This window comes from Vulpes lagopus, chromosome 7 (genome assembly GCF_018345385.1).
Source record: "Vulpes lagopus strain Blue_001 chromosome 7, ASM1834538v1, whole genome shotgun sequence".
In the NCBI taxonomy this organism is placed as follows: Eukaryota; Metazoa; Chordata; class Mammalia; order Carnivora; family Canidae; genus Vulpes; species Vulpes lagopus.
The window spans coordinates 114,042,176-114,066,219 of NC_054830.1; the positions used below are offsets into that span (position 1 = coordinate 114,042,176).

At 35.2% G+C, this 24,044-nt stretch overlaps 1 protein-coding gene across 2 annotated transcripts in view; it reads right to left on the bottom strand.

The window, feature by feature from the left end:
* Nucleotides 1-1,990: 1,990 nt before the first annotated feature.
* ADAMTS19 (ADAM metallopeptidase with thrombospondin type 1 motif 19) overlaps nucleotides 1,991-24,044 on the bottom strand; it is a 229,458-nt gene continuing 207,404 nt past the window's right edge. Inside the window, exons 21-23 of one of the 2 annotated variants that reach the window (XM_041764550.1) lie at nucleotides 23,561-23,713; nucleotides 5,449-5,626; nucleotides 1,991-3,692 (exon numbers count right to left, since the gene is read on the bottom strand). In XM_041764550.1, the coding sequence (XP_041620484.1) occupies nucleotides 3,541-3,692; nucleotides 5,449-5,626; nucleotides 23,561-23,713 (483 nt within the window). In that variant the 3' untranslated portion in view covers nucleotides 1,991-3,540. The remainder of the gene's footprint in view (nucleotides 3,693-5,448; nucleotides 5,627-23,560; nucleotides 23,714-24,044) is intronic. The other variant, XM_041764551.1, reaches the window with a different exon arrangement.

Here is a 24,044-nt window from a genome sequence, read left to right on the forward strand (position 1 = left end):
GGGCACAATGTACTTACTGATTCTCAACTAATACTATTCCTGGTGACCCCAAATTGCTACTGTAGCTCCAATGTCAGGGAAAGAGCTTACAGGAGTCAGATAATTGAATCAAGTTTTGGTTTACATCTCTCTCATAAGGAATTCAAAAGTCACTGACCACCCCACCCCCATATTTATTTTTCTATTCTGGGAAGTATATTTGGAATAGAAATTCTTAGAAACTAGCAGAACCCCTGTTTACCTTGTTAGCTCTAAGATCTGTATAGAATGAGGGCTTTTAAGATGATAATGGCAGTGGAAGCCCCTAGACCTGCCTCTACATACCAAAATTGGAAACAAAACCAATACTGCATTTTTGGAGGGATTTACCTCTATCATTAAGAATTTGTAGGAAACAGAAATGGTAAGGCCCTACCACCCAACACTAGTAACAGACTGAATATTCAAAATAAAAGAAAAAAACATGGCATTGTTCCGTTAGGCCATCTGCTTCAGGGTGATGGCAAACACGGTAATATCAGAAATTTACCTGAGTATGACAGCCCCCTGTTTCATTTTATTTGCTGTACTGAGTTCCCTGTATAGAAACAATAGCATATGGAATTCCACAATAGTGAATGAGGTATTTGGTAGGTTCGTAGACGAAATTTTGGCAGAAACTTTGGAGTCTGGGAAGGCAAATCCACATTCAGTGTAGGTGGCTCTTTCTGTGAGAACAAGACTATTTTGTGACACAGGTGATCTGATGCAAGCATCCTGCAATCAAGGTGGTGGGCAGGTCCTCCCACAGAATGGTGCCATAGCAGAAAATAGTTACCTTGTCTACTATTGTTAGGTTGAGCTCTTAGTAGCTAGACTGGCCTTGGTGAGGGGATATTCATGTTGCCGAACCTATGCATAATCTCCATACCTGCCTGGGCTCATTGGGCAACAATGAGGATGGCTGAGGAAAGAGAATGACAAGAAGACCTTGTCATCTTCTCCACTTGATGATTGATACGTTTCTTATGAGGGTGCTTTTTGGGGGGCAGCCATGGGATATACATATATAAGTAATATATCAAGACGGTCGATCCACATACCTTCTCCTCAGAACTCCCTCATCACCAGTTTTTAAATCACATTCCTTCCAAGTCCCTGCCAATCCAGCCACCACCTCAATTGCAGTGGGATGACATTAGAACACTTCTATCACAAAACAGGCTATCATTTGTTCTCACAAAAATGGCCACTTACCCTGAACATGGATTTGCCTCCCCAGCTTGCACAGTTTTTGCCACAATATCATCCATTAATTTACCAAATGCCTCATTTACTGCTGTGGTATTCCATATAATGTTTGTTTCTGTTTAGGGAACTCATGTTACAGCAAATAAAATGTGGTACAGGCCTCATGCTCCTGTAAATCACTGATATATATTACCATGCTCTCCATCACCCTGAAGCAGAATGATACAATATCTTTTTTTCTTTTTTTTTTTTTTTAAGATTTTTATTTATTTATTCATGAGAGACACAGCAAGCAGAGACACAGGCAGGGGGAGAAGCAGGCTTCCTACAGGGAGCCTGATACAGGACTTGATCCCACGACTTGGGATCACACACTGGGCCAAAGGCAGATACTCAACCACTGAGCCACCCAGGCATCCCTCTTTTTTTTTTTTTCTTCTTCAATATTCAGTTCTAGGACCAGTTGGGTACAAACATTCTAAAGATATTGTAGATGGTCTGATTCATCTACAAATACATGATAATATTTCTACCTCGATTCATGGATTTAGGAATCAAGGGACATAATTGAGAGTGTCTCCTCTTACTAAGTAATTTTTCCCTATCTCATGAGCCTACTCTCTCACTTAAGATGTGTTGATACTGGTTAATTTTAGGTCTCAGCACTTAAGTGAAAGGATATACAGAAGTAAGGGGCCATCTAGAAACCAAATGCCCCTCATATTAAAATGAAGGTAAAACACATCAATGAGGGAAGTGTCACAAACTGCCCAGATGCTGAGGTTTTACACGATGAATCTATGATGTTAGCCTGCATGCTTTCTGGGCAAAAGACAGAAGACCCCGCGGTTAGAGACAAAGGACTTTATTACTCACAGCAAGAGCTGGAACAGAGAATCAGCATTTTCTTGCACCAGTTTCCTAAGCCCAAAGGGCCCCAGAGTGACACGAGGAGTGTACATGTAGGCACTTGTGTCATAGGACAGGGACCCCCATTTTCGGGCCAGGAACCTGTTGATGAGAAGTCAGCGTGTTTGCTCTTTGCTCCACCATCTTTATCTCCCAAGGCTGTTCATTACACAAGCATTCCTTAGGAGACGCTCCCAAACAAAAGCAGACGTGCCAAGATGTTCAGAGAAGTGAGAGACTTATGAAGAACTGCCTCCCAATAGGAAGCTTCACATATTTTATTGAAAAAAATCTAAGAAATCATGTGAATCATGTACAACATTTTCTCACAAGAAAACATTTAAGCTGTTTTTTTTAACGTTTCACAGAATTGTAAAACTGTTTAGTTTTCAAAAGGAAAAAAAAAACACAATGAAACTACCACAGTATTATAAGTTTTTTGTTTTTTCTTGTTTCTAGGGAAAAGGCTGAAAAATATTTGGTAAATTTTCTCATCATGATTTGTGAGGCTAAGAACTATACTCTTTTATAAATCTGCTAAAAAGATACAAGGAAATGGATGGATCACTGCTTTCTTTGTTCAAAATATTTTAAAAAGCTAAAATCTAATGACAACATGTTAAAATAATACATATTTTTGTAGGATGTTACCATTTCTATAATGGTTTCTCTACACTATATCAACAGTGCAATGGTGATTCAGTGTAAATCATTACAGTGTTTCATTGTTACAATACTTGTGTTCAAGTACATGTTCATGAACATGATCAAAGTCTCTATTTTGACTTTTCCATTATTAAAATAAGGTTATAATTACAGTAGAATTTTTCCTATGGATATCTCTAAATCTGAACCAAATTCATAATACATTCTCTAAAAACCTGTTCAACACTATGAGGTTTGTTATGTTTACACATTTCCTGTAGGTTACAGGAAATGGGCTAATTCTGCATTAGGACACCAAAAACCAAAAATGATTTCTCTCCATATATAATTAACTATGACACTAAGTTAGTTTACATTCTGGATAACTCAATGGTATTGGCAGGGAGAGAATAGCACCTTAGAGATAGCCCTAACTTAAAAAAAAAAAAAAAAACTTTTTTTTTTTTTTTTAGAGCCTAATAATCTTATTTTTTCTCTTTTTTCCCTTTTTATTTTTATTCTGGAAACTGGATCGAACTTATTCATATAAAATTATTTATGAAGCCATATAGTATAGATCAAAATGTTTGTATATCCAAAACAAACAACATATTGGATGTTTGGCAGGCACAAAAATAAATTAATTTGATTAAATTATATGTAATCTGATAATATTTGGTCTGAAAAACATGCTAGTGTGTGTGTTTATAAATAATGTAACTGCAAAGAGCTGTAAGCCAGCCAGCCTGCTAGAGGTCAACTCTTCTGCTGTAACTTTTGGGCATAGAAGTCCCTGCATGTCTCACAGCAGCGCTGATACCACCGCATGTCCTGACACAGGTTCTTCTCTCGTATCACTCGGCAGTACACAGGCCACTGATCTCCCAGGCACTTGAAAGTCAGCGCAGCTGTGAAGCAGAAATAAGGGAGCTCAATATATTTAGATATCCTGGGCATCAGAAGTAGAAACAAAGAGTAATCATTTAATTAGGAGGATTTTGAACATTCACTTTGACTCATTTATACTGCCTTCTAGAATTTAAGAGATAAAGACACACCCTATGATAAAGTAATAAAATGAATGAATAATAGTCTTACTTATGAGCTCTTTTAGACTCATTAAAGCTAGATTTCCCAAATGAAGTAAGTTGTAATACAGATGGCTTTCAATGTTCAATTTATGGCTTCCATTTAAGCTTCTTTTGGATTTTTAGTTGAGAAGATTAAAAAGAAAAAAAGACTATGTTCATTATATCCACCTTAATGGGAACACAAATTAATTAAGTATTGTTATGGATGAAATAACAAAACAAATATGCTCATACTTATTTCATATTCCTTATTTCTTAGAGAGCAGACATATCTAGGTGGGCTACCTGGGGATCTTGATTTTATACATCTTTAAAATCAAAGCTAATTATCAAAAGTGACTGAACTTTACAATAATCAAGTATGCAGAATCTTTATTTTGCTCCTATTCTAAGATGACTCATTATTTTACTTTTTAAAACCTCAGGTTTTCCATTGTGCTTGTATGCTTGGGGATATACCTTCAAGAAATAATCCATAGAGAAAATGAAATTTTAATTAAATTTTTATTTTATTTATTTATTTATTTATTTATTTTTAAATTTTTATTTATTTATGATAGTCACAGAGAGGGAGAGAGAGAGAGGCAGAGACATAGGCAGAGGGAGAAGCAGGCTTCATGCACCAGGAGCCTGATGTGGGTGGGATTCGATCCCGGGTCTCCAGGATCGCGCCCTGGGCCAAAGGCAGGCGCCAAACCACTGTGCCACCCAGGGATCCCCTAAAATTTTCTTTTAATTAATTATTTTCTGCCTCATGATACTTCAAGAAGGACTCCAACTAATTGCTAGAGAAACAGATTATGTTGTTTTGAATACATGGATTTATGGCATCTGCTCTAGAATTGCTTAACTTTTTGTCTTAACTATATTCTTAATTCCACTTGAACTGATTATTTCCTAGAAATGTTAATTATTTGGCTTGAAAAAGAGGATTTTTGTATTTTCCTGAAGAACCAAACTTTTCCATTTGATTGAATCTTATGCTCAAAAAATATCTAAGATGATTTAATATCTTTCATTTTGACAATATTGTTATATATGATTAAACTGTCAGTCTGTAGACTGTACACACAGATTAAAAGTGAAGGGTTTGCACATAAATTAACCCATACTTCTTGAAAACCATTTTTACTCTGTGGGTCTCCAAAGGATAATTTGTACGCAGGATCAAAAGGAAGGCTACTAACAATGGAGAGATCTAAGATATATATCACAACCTTACCTTTCCAGAGACATTACCTCAATCGACACTTCTGCCATGAAACTGGTCAGCACCCAAAATATAGTTACATTCTTTAACCCTTTATAAGATGACCTTGAGAGCTGTGGCACTGTTATTTCCAGGGCCAAGCTCTGAGTAGATAGCTTCAGGAATCCTAAGTGTTTAGTATTTAGGATTTTTTTTTTTTTTTTTTTTTTTTTTTACCCCTCACCATCTGGACCAAACTATAGTTAAATATATCCAGTTTGGTCAGAACCAAACTAACTCATACAGATTAATAACTAAGCAAAACAGAAGAAGCCACGAGCATTTCTATGTTTCTCAAAACTATCCCCTTTATGGTTTGCTTACCCAGCCTGGGTGATGTTATGGTATTTACATTAATCTTCTCATTGCAGGGTTGAAGGTGGCATGGTCTGTATGCTGCAGGTTTTTCTGAAGAAAAACACTCATTTCCATGTCTTCCTGTGATCTTATGCATGCACTGGATAACCCGGGACTGCATTCCTTTACCACAGGTAATTGAGCACTGGGGAGATACAAGATGTGTTAAAATTCCTTGTTGCTTTTTCCTTTTTCTACATTGTGAGCCACCTTCCTTATTTCTTCTTTAAAATTTAACATGAGTCACAACATCCAGAGTTGATGCAAAATATGGGTCAGAAATGTTGATACTTACAACTTGGGCACGCAGCTCTTCAGAACTTCTGGCTGACCTAAGGCACAGTTTGGGTCATAAAGGACATAAGGGAGTAAAGAAAGATAAAGAAAGGTGGAAATACTGAGTAAGAGATACCAGTGATGTACTTGGGTGGACAGTGCTTAAAGTTCTATTATCTAGTTTACAACAAATTCATTATTTTTTTAAAAGATTTTATTTATTTATTTGTAAGTGAAAGAGAGTGAGAGAGCATGAGCAGGGGGAGGGGCAGAGGAGAGGGAGAACTATATCAACTCCAAAGGACAGGAACAGATCAAAGTAATACATTATTTTTCAGGACTGTAAAAAATGAAAGTAACTATAGACACATGATGACTCAAAATACATAATTTTAGCAGATAATAGCTTTCATACAAATTTGAAAACACTTAAAAAGATGTTAGTTGCCTTCCTCATACAAATTAAGTTTTATAATAATCTGGGAAAAACCCAGAAATGAAAATAGTACCCAGGAAATAGTGGAAGTTTTATAATTCATTTAACAAAACAGAATCATCTCTGCCTTTGAAACTAATGGAATAAGATTTATCACAAAATTAATTAATTTTTTTATTTAAAAAAATTTAAAAATAGTCTAATAGCCTTAGGATCTAATTTTCATTAGCATTCTGTAGTAATAAAAACATCAGCCTCTTATTAGTAATTATCTTCTTTATAAGATATTTTTATAAAAATTTTATTGCATATAGGTGAAAAATGAACAGATATTTTATATGAAACAACCGAAATCACAAGGTATCTTCTAAACAAGTTCTTACTTTCTTATAGAGGATACTACTAAACAATTGGGTATTTCTTCAAATAATTTTACTATGATTAAAGACAGATAGAGGTTAAAAAGAAAAAGCCAAAATAATTCTGGCCATGAAATGAGGAGACTGGGCTCTAATATTGTCTCTTGCAACTAATTTCCCTGGAACTTATTTTTTCTTTTTGTTAAGCAAGACACTGCAGTAGATTATAACTATACTTTCAGGTTTAAATTACTATGAAAGTAAAAATTTCCAATCACTTATTATTAAAAATTACTGTAGTCTGGCAATTTTTAAGTGGTGAAGCTTCATAACAGGAAAAACTATAATTTCATCATCTAATTATTCAGTGTGCCAGCCAACAATGGTATGACACAGGTTCTGTCAAGATTATAGTTTGCTTAAATGTCTCAGAATATTTAATCATTTATTGAATTCTCAAGTATTTATTGATCACCCACTATGTTCAGGATCCCATGCAGATAATAAAGACAACAATAGCTGTTAATATGATGGTACATTTATTAGTAATCTTTATTAACAAAATACTAAAACATAGAAAACAAGGAGACTCAGAAAGAGATCACAAACCACTGTGGAAGTTGGGCAGTCTCGTCCACTTTTAGCCAAGTGCTTAATATGTAATTAATTAGTATATTTTCCAATTGTTTAGTATTTTAAATAATGAGTTGCCCTATAGAACGACAGTTTGCTGCTTTAAGATCAAAGGAAACTGATACTACTACCTCCAGAAACTTTTACTTCATACAATACTAACACTAGTTAGCACTCTGTATTTATTCTATGTCAGGCACTGTGTTAGGTCATAATTATTTTGGTATCTCACATGAAGCCCATGAGTACTATTTTTATCCCTTTTACATAGATAAGATAGAGGCTCAAATAGGTGAAACAAATTGCCCAAATCTTTACAGTTAAGAAGTAGTGGAATTGGAATTTGAACTCAAATACACTAAATTCAGAAATTGGATGCCTAAGCATTACTTGATTCTAGAACATTGCTAATGCTCCTATGTTAATAATCAGAAATCTTTTCTTGTCTTTATCCTGCCAAATGGATTTCTAATCCTTGTTACCTTACTATTAACTTAAATATTAGTGAAATTAGGGCCTTTTTGTTTCGTTTTGCTATAACCCAGGTTATAAGATAGGAGGTAAACTTTTTTGCCTTAAGGACAATTCACATGCAGGATTTGTCTTGAGATAGGGTGAGCATATAATTTACCACCCAAATCAGAGCACTGGTGAAATAAGTGGTTAAAGTAATGATTCCTATACATTGGACAATCTGGAACATAGAGTCACCTCATCTAAAGACATTTTACTGGTAGGTCTACGTATTAGATGAACACAAATGAATGGACACAGGAAAGAGCTATTATATTTCAGGCATTATCTAATATGCTTGTATACAGAATGTTTTGGTTAAACTTTATTTTTTTTAAAGATTTTATTTTTATTTATTTATTAATGAGAGACACACACAGAGAGAGAGAGAGAGAGAGAGGCAGAGACACAGGCAGAGGGAGAAGCAGGCTTCCCCTTCCTTCCTTCCTTCCTTCCTTCCTTCCTTCCTTCCCTCCCTCAGTCTCTTTGCCCTTCACGGAAGTATCAAGTAAATTTAAAATGTATTTGAAACAAGGCAGCACACTCTACACTTGCACTCAAGGTCAAAACACTAAAATGCCAACATTAATTGGCTAGAAACTGGTAAAGAACACAGGGTGGACCAGATAACTTGCCATTGATATTTCTTTTACGAGGAAAGTTCCCTGACTAGAGTATTTTAAATAGAGAGACTTGTTTTGTCTGACAAATACTCAACAGTTAATCTTGCCCTTGCCCTGAAGGGCCTCTGAAGCAAAGCACCTTGTGAATCAATTCCATGAATCAGAAGCCTTTAATTCTGAACAGGAAACAGTCTTGATGTCCCAGATTTATGAGAGTAAAAAGGAAACAATAATCTTTAGAACAAACTTAATAGTTTAGAACATTGCTCACATGATTTTGGAGTTAATTTTGACCAAGATAACAAGGTACGACAAGAACTGATTATTGGTAATCGCTCTCTCCTACCAAAAAATGAGCCCCAAAGTCTCTGGAAGTGAAATTTGTTTTCCTGATTTTGTGATATTCATCCTTTCAGCCTACCTGAGAAAATTATGACCTTCCCTGCACTTGGCAACACATAAGCCATATCTTTAGATAATATCACCATAGATTTTTCTTTTAATGGAATAAATCCTTCCTGGCCCTGGGACACTAGTGACAACTTCTAGCACTGTATTAAATTATGTTTACACAGTAGCTGACATATCAAACTCTAAACATGATTAGGGAAATTTTCTCAATAATTCACAGTTTGCACTATTAAAATAATTAGAGAAATTGTTCAGTAAATGAGAATTGTGAATACAAATGTTAGCAAGTCAATAAAATGAGATATACATTTATAGAACCTTATAACCATTTCTATTACCTAAAATTTTATTTTTTTTCTGTCATTCTTATGCCAGGTAATAAGAACTAACTAATAGACTTATTTCACCTAAGAAAATTTTATTTGAACTAACTGGAAGAGAAATGTCTGGCGAAGTAAGTGATGTACAAGTTGAGGGAAGTATATAGAGGATGTTTCCTTAGCTCATATAGTTTTCTAAAAATGGCCAAGCATCATCTGATGTTAGATACAGATTTAAGTCTTGAAAAGTTATATGTATGAAGTTAGATGATAGCCCTGTGGTGGACAGGATTTGCTAGTACTGACAAAAGCAGGTTAAGATGCTAGAATGGTTTCACAAACATATGGATTGGCCTAAATGCAAATAAACAAAGGGAAATAGAAAAAATGTAGGAAAAACGAACACACTAAAAAAAAAAATCTTAAACTCTCAACTATGTGGCATTTTCACAGAAAATGATGAAATGAACTCTGAATGGCTGTGAAGTCCATCTCATGGGTAAGCCAAGGTGTAAAATCCTTCCTTCCATCACAAAAGATAAATGAGCATTGAGGCACTGCCCAAAATGTGAATTGCAGAGAGAAACTGACCCTAGATATATATTTCACTTCTGACATGATATTATTTATGGCATTATTAGACACTGTTGCTCAGGTATTGGTTTAGTACTTTGAAAAACATGTAAACATCTTAGAGAAGGTGTTCAAGAAGGTGTTTATCTTGAGATATTTTATTGATCCCTGGTGAAATTATTTCTTTTCAAGTCTAACATTGAAAGATTGAAGATAATTAGGCCTTAATTAACACAATGGAATAAATAAGGTTTTGGTGCATTGAATACCACATAGAAGATATGAGCATACTCTGCTGCTAAATTTTCATCATTTTATATAGAAATATTCCTTTTATGATAGATTTGAATATGCTTATCAAGAATCTGCATCTTTTAAAAATAATCTACATGTATTGTTCCCCAAAGTTTCTCTGAATACCATTATACTGAATGACATAAATTTACTAAACAGTAGTGAATGATAGCAAACGTGCTCTGTAATACACTTACATGAGTAAAACATGCTTAATTCAAAGAAAAAGAGCTACACAGGCACCAATAAATAGCCATATAAAAATTAATAAAGTGTCAAAATGACAGAGGAGAATGATTCTAAGAGTTTCTCAAAGTTCAGAGGTTCTTGTCCATCGTACTACTTGAATCTACTTTTGCAAAGAATAGAATTATCTTTCTGTCTGTTGAAAATTCATGAATCATGTAGGAAATTCCACAATGGCTCATGGTAAAACCTACCAACTGTCAAATCTCTGTTAAATTCATCAAAGAACATTTCTTCTTGTCCAAGAAGTGACCTATGTACTTCTAGAAAACATATTTTCACTAAAGAACCCTTTATAAATGGAATATCCACAAATACCTTGTAATTACTCACCTATGTAGAGAGGAGACTCTCATTCTTTGCAGTGATCTCTGATTCTTATTGTGCTTCTGTCCTTAATAAGTTCTGAGATCAAGTAGATCTACTCTGCATACATGGTTCTGAACAAGGAGCTAAAAATTACTTCCACATCGAGTCTTAGGTATGGGGTTCTGTAGTAAAGTGCCAAACTTTACAATTATTGATTAAATGATAGTTTCCTACCTCTCCTTTCAGGACTTCAGAATAGTCACAAAGACACTGCTTTGGTGCTTGTTATTTGTTACCCTGGATATTTAGATAACTTAGATTTGGCAACAAACTGGGACAGTGTGGAATAAATAAATTTGTAGACTCCAGTTAAATAATCAACTAGTTTGCCAGTGAGTTTATAGAACTATTAATCTGTGCATGTTAAACTGTAAAACTCTTCAAGCTGTAAGCATTGTAAAATGTCCTCTTAAACATAGCAGCAAAGAGGCAGAAAACCTAAGAGTAAAAATACTACTATAAGATATTTATTTGCAGTTCTGTTGGCTTAAAACATGACTAATGCTGGTTTGCTTTTGAATTCCTCAGAAACACAAACAAATTTCAGTATATTCAGGGGTTAAAAATAATAATTTTCACACTTGGCTAGCAGAGAGATTACCCGAGATTCCTTCCTTCTAGACTGTGCCAAAGATATATATTTTGGAGAGAATGTGTTTTCTCTAGGCCAACAGCTAAGGAAGGCTCTGTAATGCTTTACTCATTTCCAGCTGGCCTCTGTAAGAAATAGGAATTCCTAAATTAAGAGAAAATTGTCACTGGCAAACAGAGTTCAAAAAAATTTTTGAAACCAATATCATAGACAATCTTACAGAACCCGATAGAATCTATAATGAGAAGTGCCAATCTAAAACAAGGTTAACAGCATTGACTTGAATAATTTGTCTTTGGGAATAAGTGGATTATTCCAGAGTGGTTTAACAAGAGTGAAGTAGCATTTGCAGTGGAGAGTGGACCTCATAAGGAAAGTAAATGATGACTTCTACTGGAAATTATTAGCACAGCATTCCTATTCATTTATGTATATGTTTGGCAGTTCCATCTTTTGACTTTTTAATAAAGTGAGTGTGAAACAAGCATACTAAGGAACAAAAGTTAGGTTTGTTTTTTAAGATTTGCTATTTATTTTGGTCAGTGTTTCAGCGTCTTTTTAAAGTAGTTCAACTGCCTTATTTAACACATGAGTATTTGGAATTGAAACTATTCCTAGAGGTCAGATGTTTGAGGATTTTTTTGCATCTGTGTTTAATTAATTCATCACTTCGTTCTACAGCTCAAACTATTCTTTTCTCTTTAATGAAAATGTCTGCATATCGTTATAGCAAATCAAGGAAATGTGTGTGGCACAATCAAGCAGAATGCTTATGAATGATTAGCAGAGAAGTGAGCATGTTATGAAAGGGCCGTCAAATTAACTCCCCAAATCATTTTTTATATTAAAGTACACATTGATCACAACAATGATGGAAGAAAAAAAAAAGATGTTCTGCATTAAGAAGCAATTAATAAACACAAAGTCTTGAACACATTTGGAATTCTGCTAATGCTCACCCTATGAATCACAGGGTGTTGGAGAGGTGAAAAAAAGACTATCGAGACATTTCTATTTTATCTCTGTCATTCCAGAGAAACATCTTCCCACCAGACAGAACTGTTTGGAATGATAGTGATTGAATTTCCTTTTCAAATAAAATACTTTCCAGGTCTAGTTCAATAATCCTATGTCCAAAATGGATCAGATCCCTCTGTGGCTATGGGAGAGAAGTGTGTTTTGTTTTGTTTGTTTTAATGAAGTCTTGGTTTAAAATAGCACAGAAAGCACTAGGTAGTTAGCTTTAAGTTGTGCCAACCTGAAATAAACCAAGCGTTTTCCAGGTCACAGTGAAGATTCTTAAGTGTGCTTTGCTTCCAACTGCTGCTTTCTTTATGTGTTATATATCTGCCATCTAACCTGATGGCAGGTTTTTCAGCCAAATGGATTCAAGAGAATGCAAAGGATGTCTACCAGCTACCTCAAAGATCAATGTTAAGCACTTTTTTTTGGCTTAAGTAACATGTTATTCAAATAAGGGTAGGTTTACTTAAAAAATCACATTTATAAGTAGTTTGATTTACCATACAGAAAAAGATCAAGGGAGTCATATATTTACATAAAATTATACTGCTTAATTTTCCCTAAGAAAAAGAAGCTATTTACAAATTCCTTTGTAGTAAAATACATGCAATATTGTGGTTCTTACAGAATTAGAGTCAGAAAATAAAATGGATCAGAAGAAACACAATGTTTAGATGTATCCTACATTTTTTGCTTACTTGATGAAAAAGTTTAGAGATCATTTTATTCAATAAACATCACTAAATGTAATACAATGTTGTGGTCACTCAGAGAGATCTGTGAGCAAGGTAAAGGGTTTGAGATAGTCTTTATTTATTTTTTAAAGATTTATTTGTTTATTTGAGAGAGAGAGAGAGAGAGAGAGAGAGAGAGAGAGAGAGAGAAAGCAGGAAGGGGTAGCAGGGGGAGAGAGAATCTTAAGCAGACTCTGGGGCTCAATCTCATGACCCTGAGATCATGACCTGAGCTGAAAACAAGAATCAGATGCATAGTTGATGGAGCATCCCAAGATATTCTTAATCAGATTGCAGTAGTATAAGCCAATAAATAATTAATTGAGAAAAAGTAACATTGTCATTAAGTGCAAAGAAATTCTCTCATTTGTTGCCAAAGCCTTTGAAAAATCAAACACTTCAAATGGTCCTTGAAAGACTCAGGTTGGGGCACCAGGGTGACTCAGTGGTTGAGCGTGTGCCTTTGGCTCAGGTTGTGATCCTGGGGTCCTGGTATCAAGTCCTGTATTGGGTTCCCTGCAGGAAGCCTGCTTCTCCCTCTGCCTACGTCTCTGCCTCTCTCTGTGTCTCTCATGAATGAATGAATAAAAACTTCAAAAAAAAAAAAAAAAGAAAAGAAAGACTCAGGTAGTTGGAGGAAATACATTCTAGGTAAAGAGATATCAACAAAGACACAGAAAAAAGTACAAGTACAAACTGCTCAGGCCTGAGCTTAGTGGAGATTCCTAATTAATGAGAATAATGAGACAATTCTCAATAGGTAGGTCAGTACCGGAATTTGGAAAGCTTTGAATGCCAGCATGAGTATCTGCTGGTTGACAGTCTAGCCACAGGCAAATCCTCTGGAAGTACTCAGGCTATAGGATAGAGTGAGTGGATGAGTCTGAAACAGGAGTGTTGGGGGTAAGGAAGCACATCAGAAACTGTTGCTCTAGTCCTGGTGAAAAACAAAAAGGATTGCATTATGACGCTGGGAGGAAAAAGGACTACAGCAAAGCCCTACTTGTGTGAAGGAGAAAAAGTACGAAGGATAATGCCCAGCCTTGGAAGCTGGGAAGATGATATTGACATTTTTCAAGAAAAAGGAAATTGGAAGTGGGGTATGGTTTGAGGAAAGAAAATGAGGAATTTTGTTTTAAATATACAAAATTTGAGCAACTCCTGTCATGCCAATGGCAGAGTACAAGAGCAACTAAAGTTTGTGCTGAGAAGAAAGATACAGCCCACCCCCTTGCTCAACTGCCTCTAGCTACATTCCCTCCTTAGGTACGCTTAGACTTTAAAAATGGAAACACCATCTAAATGTTGATGAATCCAAAAGTTATATTTCCATCCCATTTCTCTTCTCTGATCTACCTACTATATGCCAGTATTTAACTCTTTTATAGGCAAATGAAACAGTTCAAAAGAGAAGTGAAAATCTTTCCTCTCCAACTTGACTCCTAGTGTTCCCTATCTCCCATCACAGAAGCATCGTCCGCACAAATTGTTCAGACCAGAAAACCAATCTGGGCGTCCTTAATACCTTAACTTAACCTGCCTCTTCCGCTTCTCCCTCACAAATAACCAACCCCAGCTCTGTTCATTTTAAACCCAAAACCATTCCTCAAAACCAACCATTTTTCCCCGTCTCTGCTTACACTACTATAGGAACAGCCAGCATTTATAGGGTTACTGTGTCTCTGACATGATGCTACTAAGAACTTTCCATGATTTTTAACTTATCTAAATGGAAGATCCAGAATTCAAACCCAAGGCTGTGGGACTTCATACACTGAGCTCTCTTACCTCTTACAGATCCCAATCTTCTCCCCTTTCTAGAAATTCTGTAATTTTCTCTTGGCATCTTTCTCTATATATTCATGACATCAGTCATTTTTGATATTGTAGCCTGAAAATATTTAAGGATTAGGAAAGTATGCATTTTTAAATTTCAGACAGAAAATGTTAGCCTGCTTATAAAATTAAAAGTAACATAGGGATATGGTAGGATTATAAGCACAGAAGGTCCTTTCTTCCAATGTAATTCAAATAAACTATTCTTTGTATATCTGTGCAGAAAATTTTTTAAAAAATGATTTTATTTATTTCAGAGAGAGAGAGAGAGAGAGAGAGAGCAGGAGCATGCAAGCTGGGGGAAGAGCAGAGGGGTAGAGTGAGGGACAAGCAGACTCTGAGCCAAGCATGGTGCCCAGTGTGGGGTTTGATCCTAGGACCCTGAGGTCATGACTTGAGCCCAACCGTGAATTGGATGCTTTAACTGACTGAGCTACTCAGGCACCCCAAAATTTTTAATATGTAACACATGTAAACAACTTTAGTTCATACTATGTAACTTCTGCATAATATTTACTCACTTAATAGTAGGTCTTGGAGAAACTTTCCCATTATCATGTATTTATCTATTAATATATTTTTTAAAACTACAGCATTCCACTATTTAAATATGGTATTATGATTTATATAACTACTTAATGGACATATGGATAGTTTCCAAATTTTTGTTGTGCCAAAGAAGACTGTAATAGACACCTTCATAAATATGGTTGGCAAATTATGTAAGAATGTAAGGAGAAACTTTGGCAATGGAGTTACTGAGTCAAAGAATGTACACTTCAAAATGAGATGCCATTTTTCTCACCTATGAAATTGGTTTTAATAAAAGTCTGATAACATCCAATCTTAGTAGTATGGGGAAACAGAAAGTACCTGGGAAGAAATAAGTAAAATCTGCTCCCTGTACATGAAGCTTTCTGGTTGCCCCATGGCAGCCCTCAATGCACATCTCTTGTTGCTTTTTGAGCCCTGAAATCATGTGTGTGTGTGTGTGTGTGTGTGTGTGTGTGTGTGTGTCTGAAATCACGTGTGTGTGTGTTTATGTCTAAACATTTCCTAGTTTTATTTATTGTACTACATGGACTTGTATATATTCTCTATATAGTATATAAAGTTACAGATTTATATTTTCTAAACCAGTCAATTTGTATTTTGTCTCTGAAAGTAGATCCTTCATTCTAAGTAGCTCAAAATACTTTTCGTTGGAATATGCATCATTTGGACCACTGCATCACTGACACTGAAATATCATTTTTACTTGCACAGTTAGAGCACTGTGAAATTCAGAAAGGCTCATAGTTGCTTTGGCACATTTTACAGATGTAGGAATGACGTTAGGGAAGCCTGTGGAACTGCTCTTTGGCATACAAGATTGATATTGGTTGTGTACCCTGGCTCTATGCATGCCCCAGTCAACTTAAAGCAGAACCAAGGACCTGTTAAAATAGTCTTCTCTTTTGTTACATTCTGCATCCAAAGACCCCATATGATGCCTTTCTAAACTGGCTAATCATTTGCATATGTTTCTTGCATTTTAATGATGTCTTTCTCTGGTAGTCCTGGTGATCTGGTTCTATCTCTGGATATCCTCTGGTATTTGGTAAACATAAATTTCACTACATCTAAGCAAAAAACACTCAATGCTGAGATTACTGAATTTTGTAACATTCTTACCAAATTTCTTTATATTTTTTATGTGGAACCCCCCTCCACCTACTAATACTCAATGTCCCCACAATGAATTTTGGTATGCTCCATGCCCTATTCCCTATAAAGAACATCAAGAGTAATTTTTTAAACTAAGTCATATTTATTTACTGAAATACTTTCAGGTATTATTTAGAAAATGAATTTACAGATACCCTGATATGCAACAAAAGAGCTTTGACAGTATTATTTTATAAGCCTAGAAATTTTTCAAGGATTTATTAAGAAGATAGTAAAATTAAGTACTGTGGATTAAAAAATTCTTTTTTTTTTTTAAATTTATGATAGTCGCACAGAGAGAGAGAGAAAGAGAGAGGCAGAAACACAGGCAGAGGGAGAAGCAGGCTCCATGCACTGGGAGCCCGACGTGGGACTCGATCCTGGGTCTCCAGGATTGCGCCCTGAGCCAAAGGCAGGCGCCAAACCGCTGCGCCACCCAGGGATCCCAAAAAATTCTTTTGATTTTATAATCCAAAGGATGTTAAACACATATTCTTATATATGAATTTATAATTATACATGAATATGCATATATAATATATATTACATATGCATACACATACATAGGGACAGAGATACTACTTCAATCTCTCTAAATTATAAATTTCCCCTAGATAGAAGATATGCACAGACAGTATGTGAGCATCATTCTTTTTTTTTTTTTTAAAGATTTTATTTATTTATTCATGAGAGACACAGAGAGAGGAGCATCATTCTTTTTAAGCTAATATTTTCTATTATGTTTAATCATACTAGCCAAATGCTTTGACTGCTTTGAGTAACTCAAATATTTTGAAATTTGATTTTTTAAATGTATTTGGGGCAACAGATCAGATTCACAGGAGACTTTAAAACTAAAAATGATAGCACTGTAAAAAAAAAAATACCCCATTCTCTTGCAGTATAAAGAGTCAGAAGTAAAACAATTTGATAGCTATTAGTTTGGGAATATTTGTACATGGTAGATAGCTATCTTCTCCAGATGAGTAGCAAATTGAGTAGCAAATTTTGTAAATGCCCAGTGGATGTGTCTAAACAAGATAGGAGAAAGTCTTTCTTGATGAAAAGTATCCTATTATTACTGAGTAATTTCTTTAGTATGAAGAGCTTACTCAGAGACAAGTGTATTTTCAAAGTAAATATTCCTATAATGTAAAATATCTCTCTGGTGGGCCATCTTGCAATATGTTTCCTCAATGTTCAAATGTTTAAAAACCAAATCCACAACCTCTGTTTCTTTAATTCAGTGACTGATCCAACAACGATAGATTTCAGTGTGCTTGATTCGTATTTGTTTATGAGATAGCTGCTCAAATTTTCCTGTCTGAGGAGACTATAAAAAGTGATAGGCAGTTATCTTTCCTAATGACTCATAGACATAATTAGAAAACAATACTATATAGAAATGCTAATCCACCAAGAATAGTTTTTAACGTTATAGATAATTTCATTTTTGCTTTAATCTACAAATTTTCTCCCATTTAAAAAAAAGTACTTAGAAAACTAGTCTTTCAAATTTGAGTAATCTAATGTAAGCCTCCTCAAAGTGCATTATACTAGATAACAAACTAGCTATATGCTCTGAAAAATTGATCTTTGGTTAAAAGAATAAAAGAGAGAAACACTACAGCCTCTCTTTGAGATTTACCAAGTATAGAAAAATGTTAAAGGATCTGAAAGTCCTATAGCAAACAGTATTTGCTTATCTTTGTTTAACTACATTATTCCTCAGACCTGGAGACCATATCCCAAGGAATGAGTTTTCCATGGAACTTAATGTGGGGAATGCAAGCCTCAAGAAATTGTAAGTTAATATGAATTTAGTCTTATAAAAATGATGACCTTCCGATCTTTGGTAAATATTAGTCTTAATAATGTATCTACTTAACAATATATTTCTCCATTATAGCAGTTGTCATTTTATTCATTCCTTTGATTCTCTGGTTTCAGCTGATAGTTAACATTGTCTATTTTTACATTCTATTAGGATATTTAATTTGGTTATTTGCAGCTAATTGTTTCTTTAAATTTGAATGGGAAATCCTCTAACAAGTGATTAAGTTTCTCTCTACTATTCCGTAACAACCCATTTAGTTTAGTTGTATTAAAACTAGCGAGATACACATTTGGATTTTAGGACTTACAGCAAATGGATTTTAACTGGGGTGTGTGTAAACCAGCATTGAGTCAGCTCAGATATGTAGAATTCCACAGTCCTAAAACCCTAGCCTTGCCATGGGGCAACAAGAAATCCCTCTTTGGGGAATTTTGGCTTAGGTTCTTTTTGTTTCTTTTGACTTAACGCAAAAAAGCTAGGCTCTGTAGGTAAACGATTAAAAACATGGTGTTATCTGGTCATTTAGGACATTCTTGATTGCATTGGTCAGGATTTCTTTAAATTTCCTTCAATGATTCAGAGTTTTCCTTCAGTGGAAAGAAATGTCCTCTGTGATTATTCATAATTTCATAGTTTTTAGATTCCTTTTCAAATGAATATAGTGGATATAACTGTGGTTTCCTTTCACAGGATAAGTTTAAAATGACTCATTATACTGCAAGCTTTGTATTTACCACTTCTAAACAAAGATATACCATATTATTTGTACAATTAAATCATGCAAAATGATTTATTGTGCTTCCAGCATTATTTTGAATTATATCATCACAAAAAGACTCATCTCTTGTACAGAAATCTATTAATCATGTCATAATTTGCTATGTGGACAAAACTATTCATTTTCCAGAATTTTGAAGGACTAAATTAAGTTCAAATTATAGAGTATGAATTGAATCTAAGAATAAACCAAGAATATTATATACAATTCCAAGGTGTTTTGTGTCTCATTAGAATTCACTGGAAGGAGTTCTCTTGTTAATGCTACACGGAAAAATTAATGCTACAAAAACTACAGGAAGGACCAAATTTTGTATAACAGGTAGATAAAACAACACTTTAAATTTGCTCCTCTATAGGCCTGCAATAATGAAAACAATAAGCTGCAGACATTCAAATAAAGCCAGAAAGGTCAAATTCTGGCAGAAAATAAGGCATTTCATTAAACATAAGGGACTATCCTATTTTTCAAGTCAGTATTCTAAGGACAGCTTAAATAAGTGAATATGGATTTCTACTACCCAGAAACATATGGGTTGGGTTCTGTTCTTCCGAGAAAGACCCTAAGGCCATATCTATATCAGAGATATGGTCAGAATGTGACATATAATTGTGTCAATGGTTAGTGCAAGCCAGCACAAAGCCCCCACTTTATTTGTATTCTATTTTTGCCAAATTTCTAGTCTCAATGAAATAAATGCAAGCATTGTTCAACAAAGGCTGTATTACATCTAGTTTGAAATCAGAGGTAACATTTATTTATTTATTTATTTTAATATTTTTTTATTGGAGTTTAATTTGCCAACATATAGCATAACACCCAGTGCTTATCCCATCAGGTGCCCCCCTCAGTGCCCATCACCCAGTCACCCCCACCCCCCTGCCCACCTCCCTTTCCACCACCCCTTGTTCGTTTTCCAGAATTAGGAGTTCTCTCATGTTCCGTCTCTCTTTCTGAACATTTTTATGACAGATTTTTCTCTTTTTTACAATTTTCTCTCTTAAGCTGAGAGCAATTTCCCCACTATTTACGCAAAGCCACCAAACCATAAATAATAGAAATCACATAGGTGATACAAATACAGTGAATAGTTTGAGGCTGTTCAAAAGTTTTTCTTAGGAAGCCTCCATTTAGCCGAGATATCCTTGACTCAATGCTGGTTAAGGATTTTTAGATAGTGGACGAGGCTGAGGATACATTTTTCTTTTAACTGATTCTCTAGTGATTTGCCTATATTATAGAGGGAGGAACACGGTTTCATAGCTAGATTTTTGTGGATAGCTCACTGAATATTCCTGATTAAAGCCAATCCAAGGCTTAATTCTAAGTCTACTAGATTTATCAATAGTTTAAAAAATATTGGTAGAATTTGAGTGAAACTGACAGATTAATTGACCTCCAAGGAGCACAGAAATCCACCCACAATTGTGCGCATACTGCTGCTATTCTTGTTCCAGGGACACAGCTGATAAGATTAAGAAATCTATGTGCTTCCTCTATGAATACTTTAATCACTGAAACTTAATAATCACAGCATTATTCCTTTCCTCTGTAATTATTTTGGGATGATCTTTATTTTAACATGAAAGTGGTATCTTAGGAGTAAAAATGAAGGAGTAAAATCAAAGTTCACATGTAGCCACTGGTTTTAAGTTGTGTATGTTGTTTAAATCTGTTATGCTGAGATCTCAGTCATAAATAAGAACAAGGAAACAGGTTTAAGAAAAAGAGTAGACTTATATCCATATAAAGAAAAAATGCAACATATTGAACCTTCTAAATAAGCAAACAGAAACAAACAGGCCAACAGACAGAGGTAAAAAGTCATAGAACAAAAATGATATGTTATGCGACATAACTACTCCTTTCCTTACTCACAAAGGCAATCTATGTTCTGGTTGGGCAGCAATATAATAACACAACAAAACCAACTGAAAGTAATTCAATGTAAGTATACCTAAAAAAGGATACACATAAAACTTTGATAAATTGGAAAAAATATATTTCTAGGCTTAGCATAGAAAATCAAAAGTCATGTTTTTTTATGATCTCCCCAATTAATTTTGATTTTGCTTAAGATTTAACCAGAGGCCACATTATAGGCACATTTATTAATCAATAGCAATAATATGTGTCATTCAAATATGACTTGCTGGCCTTATTTCCACATGCCACAATGAAGGAGCTTACAGTTCTGTGTCATAAATTATAACAACTCTTGGATCTTATGGTTTTTTTTATGATTACAGTTTTTGTTTTTTATAGTTAACTGGAGGTTAACACTTATCACTTAAAATACTTCTTTTTTTCAAAAAGATTTTATTTATCCATTTACCTGAGAGAGAAGAAGCACACCTGCATGTGTGCCAGCATGAGTAGAGGGAGGGACAATGCGTAGAATGGGAGAGACAATCTCAAGCAGACTTCACACTAAGTGTGAAGCCCAGTACAGGGCTCAGCCTCACCACCCTGAGATCCTGACTTGAGCCAAAACCAAGAGCTAGCCACCCAACCAACTGAGCCATACAGCCATCCCTAATAAAATATTTCTATTAATTAACAAAGCTGGAAAAACAGAGCTCATCTATTCTAGTAGTTTTTAAACTTTTTTCTTAGAAAAGAATTGTTACACTTAAGGAAAACACCTCAAATTTCACTAGCCAAAATAAACAAATGTGGGATGGCTAACAATTAAAAGAGAGCAAAAGGGGATCTTCCTCACACCCTCTCAACAAGGACTTTCATTTCCTCAACCTATTTCATACCTTTAGTACTGAAGAAAGGGTTAATAGACACAGAGCTTGAAAACAGTGTTGTTATCTGTTTTCCTTATTTCACTCATAGGGAAACAAATATCAAAGGTATTCAACAGCTTGACCAGTTGGTCCATCTGTATAATGAAGGAATCCAAACTATCCCCCTCCTTGTCTTGACTTCCAAGCCACAGTCTTTTTTTTTTAAGATTTTATTTGTTTATTCATGAGAGACAGAGAGAGAGAGGGAGAGAGAGAGAGAGAGGCAGGCAGAGGGAGAAGCAGGCTCCATGCAGGGAGCCCGAAGTGGGACTTGATCCCGGGTCTCCAGGATCACACCCTGGGCTGAAGACAGCACCAAACCACTGAGCCACCCAGGCTGCCCCAAGCCACAGTCTTGCCCCATCATCTCATTGTATTTCCCTCTCTTAGAATTAGGAAAACATTAACCCTGAAAATAAAATTATTTGTGGTTAATTTGGAATTCTCTTTCCTCCACAGATTGTTTCCTCTAAAATGTGAAGTTTCCTCCTATGGTTCAAAGCTGCATGGATTAAGCTGAATATTTCCTAATTCTGTAGGGAGGGATTTACTTACATCGTTTACAAATGCATCTTTTAAAGAGTCCCAATGTAAACATGAAGTGCTGTAGGTCTTTGAAAGAAAAGTATAGAGAACATGAGATGCTAATATGCAAACATTTTTAGAGAGGTAAGGCATCAATAATCACAAGAAAATAGATTTTCAATGTCAGGAATTTCTTCTGGGCCAACGTTATGCAAACTGGCTAATCACAGTGTTATACTTTGAGAAGACTTCTTCCAGGAAGTCCTTTAGGATTCTCTACAAAAAGCCACTACACTCCCTACCATGACCCAGCACTAACCTCCCCCCCCTTTTTTTCACATATAAAATAAAGGGAGAGAAGAGAGCATTTATTAGGTCTCTTCTAAGCCTTCGAATTTTATGATTCCATGATAATAAGTAAATGATATCACAGCTGAATGTCACAAGGCACAGGGGATTATTTGATTAACGGTTACAATTCTGATGACTAGTATTTGAGACCTGTTTTCACCCACATATGATCAGAATTTTATCTTAACACATGGGATTTTAAAATTCTCTACATAGAGTGAATAGATGAGCTGTTTTCTATGGCTTGCTTATATATAAGGCTCTATTTTATTCATAAGTTAAAATACTATTATCACAAATTGAAGTTTACTGTTCACCTGCCATATGATTTGTGTCTGCCTAATTTGATCAAAGAACTTCAAGAATGCTGTTGCTTTCCATTTCTTCTATACACAACCCAAAAAGTTGATGGGGAAAAATAATGCCTTTTAAATATTAAGATGAAGCGTGCCTCTGTTTGATCCTGTCACTATCTCCCTTAGTTATATTTTCAATGCACTTAACAGATAGTACTTTATTAGATGTTTTATGCAAAAATATTCTGACAAAGAATGTATCAATAAAGACTCACAACAAAATAAAAATAGATAATTTTTTGAGAGCTTCCTTTGTGTCAGTCTTCAGTGCTTTATATATTTTTTCTTATTTGATCTTTAAAATAGTTTTACAGAGCTCATGATCATAATCGGACAGACTTGGTGTGAACCTGGGAAAATAACACTTCATCTGTCCTAATCCATACCTCTGTCCTCTATCTGTCCTAAATGTCATACTGTGTGGTTACAACACTCTAGGCAATGCTGGCATCATTGAAACCTAATACTGAGAATGGACAAAATGAGTCTCACCTTAGACCAGTCGCCCATCCGCCACACATAGCATTTCGAGTAATCCTCACAGTCTTCAGCCTCCCGGGGTCTGGTGGAGAGGACACATTTCTTTCGAGGGTTAGTACACCTCACCGTCCGATGACGGACGCCTTTGCCACACTTGACCGAACACTGGAAGATAACATCAGAGAGTCTGGATGAGGTTGTGATTAGGAGATAGAGACCAATGGTTAAATTATGTTAAGTAATATTTCTAATCAACTCTCCTAAGCCTATCACTCACATAAAGATCTGGTGAAAGAAGAAAGAGAAGAAAAACACCTGGCTTCACCCCAGTACCAGGAGCCAGATGAAGCTTGGGGCCCAGTTTGGAGCTAAATGAGTTTCAGGAACACAGGAGCATTATAATAGGATTGGTGATGAAAGACAAATAATATACAATGATCAAAATGTAAAATATTAAACTTGATTGGCATCACATAGTTATACATAGTTACATATG